Genomic DNA, 2,270 nt, shown 5'->3' with positions numbered 1-2,270 from the left:
ACGTTAGCTTAGAATCTCTTCTGAGAGATAGCACTCTCGATAGTGTAGCACTCTGTCAATAGTGTATTGTGAGTATCAGCTGATATTATGTACTCAAACCTCTGGATTGGGATTTAAATCAATAACCTTGCAACTCAGAGATAAAAGTGCTACTAAGTGAGCCACAAAATTATTGATCGGATAGTATTTTACTTTCCTGTCTGGACATGTCCTGGCTTTAAGTTCAGCGACAAGGACAAATCCATGTTCTACATGTGTTCAGTACCTTGGATCATTTATAAGTTGCTTTCCTCTAATGAAAAGTTGATGAATAACAGAAATCATCCTAATACATCATAAAATACTTTCTGGGTACAACCAGCCTTACCATTAGGGACATCTGAGGTGTACACTGGTCCAGGGCCCCAACATGAAGGTGATTCCAATGTTCTGTATAGATCAAAGCCATGCATCTTCCAAGGCTCTGTAGTGGTGTTCATGCACAATTGTGATTCTGCCATGCTGTAGAGATCACATCTGTGTGACTTCAGTGTCTCAGGAAACAAAAAGGCAGGATTTGCTTGTACAGTTTGAGGCTGGTGAGGCTGCAAGACACAGAAAAGCAACTTGGTTATCCACTTAATGGTACATTGCCTACTCGCTAAATCTGGCAGTATCAAAGTTTGAGGGGTGAGCTGTTTGAGGTGGTTCAGTTTAAATGGTAAAAATTCAATAGGCCAAGTACAAAGAAACTTCCTCTTAGGAGAATCAGTAAAAGGGCACATAACCTTAAAAATAGAGAACATAGGACTTGAACAGGTCGTACAGTCCCTCAAACCTACACTCCATGTCTGATCATGTGCCTTAATATAATTTCCTCACGGGTCCTTGATTCTCTTGTAAGACCAAAAATCAGTCTATCTCAGCCAATATTTCATTAAAAGAAAAATATTTTAAAGCCACATCACTTCGGAACAACATTGAGAAGAGACATGTAATAATAATAATAAGACAGTAATAGTAAGAGATTTTAATTTCCCACATATTAACTGGGATAGTTTTGTTGTGCAAGGTAGTGTGGAAACAAAAAGCTTAAATTGCATCCAAGAGAAATTTTTAGCCTGTAGATAGAAAGCCCAACAAGAGAGGGACATTTCTGGATCTGTATTCAGAAATGAGCCTGGCCAAGATTTTCAATAGACAAAAGACAATAGGTGGAGGGGTAGGCCATTCTGCCCTTCGAGCCTGCACCACCTTTTAATATGATCATGGCTGATCATCTTTAATCAGTATCCTGTTCCAGCCTTATCTCCATAACCCTTGATTCCACTATCCTTGAGAGCTCTATCCAACTCTTTCTTAAATGAATCCAGAGACTGGGCCTCCACTGCCCTCTGGAGAAGAGCATTCCATGCAGCCACCACTCTCTGGGTGAAGATGTTTCTCCTCATCTCTGTCCTAAATGGTCCACCCCGTATTTTTAAGCTGTGTCCTCTGGTTTGGCACTTACCCATCAGCAGAAACATGTTTCCTGCCTCCAGAGTGTCCAATCCTTTAATAATCTTATATGTATCAATCAGATCCCCTTTCAGTCTTCTAAACTCAAGGGTATACAAGCCCAGTCGCTCCAATCTTTCAGCGTAAGGTAGTCCCGCCTTTCCAGGAATTGACCTCGTGAACCTACGCTGCACTCCCTCAATAGACAGAATGTCTTTCCTCAAATTTGGAGAAATTTGGTGTAATGATTTAATGTCTGAGAAACTTGGCAAGAAAAGGTCCCCCAGAGGTCCTGTCATGTTTAATAGCAGGATCTGATTATATTAAATTCTCTGTTACATGTATCAAGGGACTAACATACATTTAAGGTGGAAATAAATTGAATTTTCATCTCTCTCCAGAAACAAGGGATACAGGGAGTAGGTACAAGGGAGTTGGAGTCAAAGGTCTGCTCTGTTTGTATTGAATGGCTTGGACTACTCGTGCTTCTATTCTTGCTGTTCTAAACATCAGGGAGGAGTTGAACATCAAAAATGAGGCTGACACTGTGATAGGTAGTGAATCCAAGAGGGGAGCTGTCATTAGACGACATCAACACAAGTAGCAGAGCTGATATTGGGAGGGGAACTGACACTGGGTGGAACTGACGCTGGAAGGGGAGCAGACACTGGGAGGGGAGACCATACTGGGAGTGGAGCAGAAACTTGGAGGGGAGATAATACTGGGAGGGGAGCTGACACTGGGAGGGGAGATGATACTGGGAGGGGAGGTGATACTGGGAGGGGAGCTGAAAC

At 42.1% G+C, this 2,270-nt stretch overlaps 1 protein-coding gene across 1 annotated transcript in view; it reads right to left on the bottom strand.

The window, feature by feature from the left end:
* Positions 1–320: 320 nt before the first annotated feature.
* Positions 321–2,270, bottom strand: part of LOC122561469 (paired box protein Pax-6-like) — a 29,655-nt gene continuing 27,705 nt past the window's right edge. The window contains exon 9 of the mRNA XM_043713212.1: positions 321–584. Within this exon, the coding sequence (XP_043569147.1) occupies positions 321–584 (264 nt within the window). The remainder of the gene's footprint in view (positions 585–2,270) is intronic.

This window comes from Chiloscyllium plagiosum, chromosome 23, assembly GCF_004010195.1.
Source record: "Chiloscyllium plagiosum isolate BGI_BamShark_2017 chromosome 23, ASM401019v2, whole genome shotgun sequence".
Taxonomy (NCBI): Eukaryota; Metazoa; Chordata; class Chondrichthyes; order Orectolobiformes; family Hemiscylliidae; genus Chiloscyllium; species Chiloscyllium plagiosum.
This window is presented reverse-complemented; position numbering and strand designations above follow the sequence as displayed.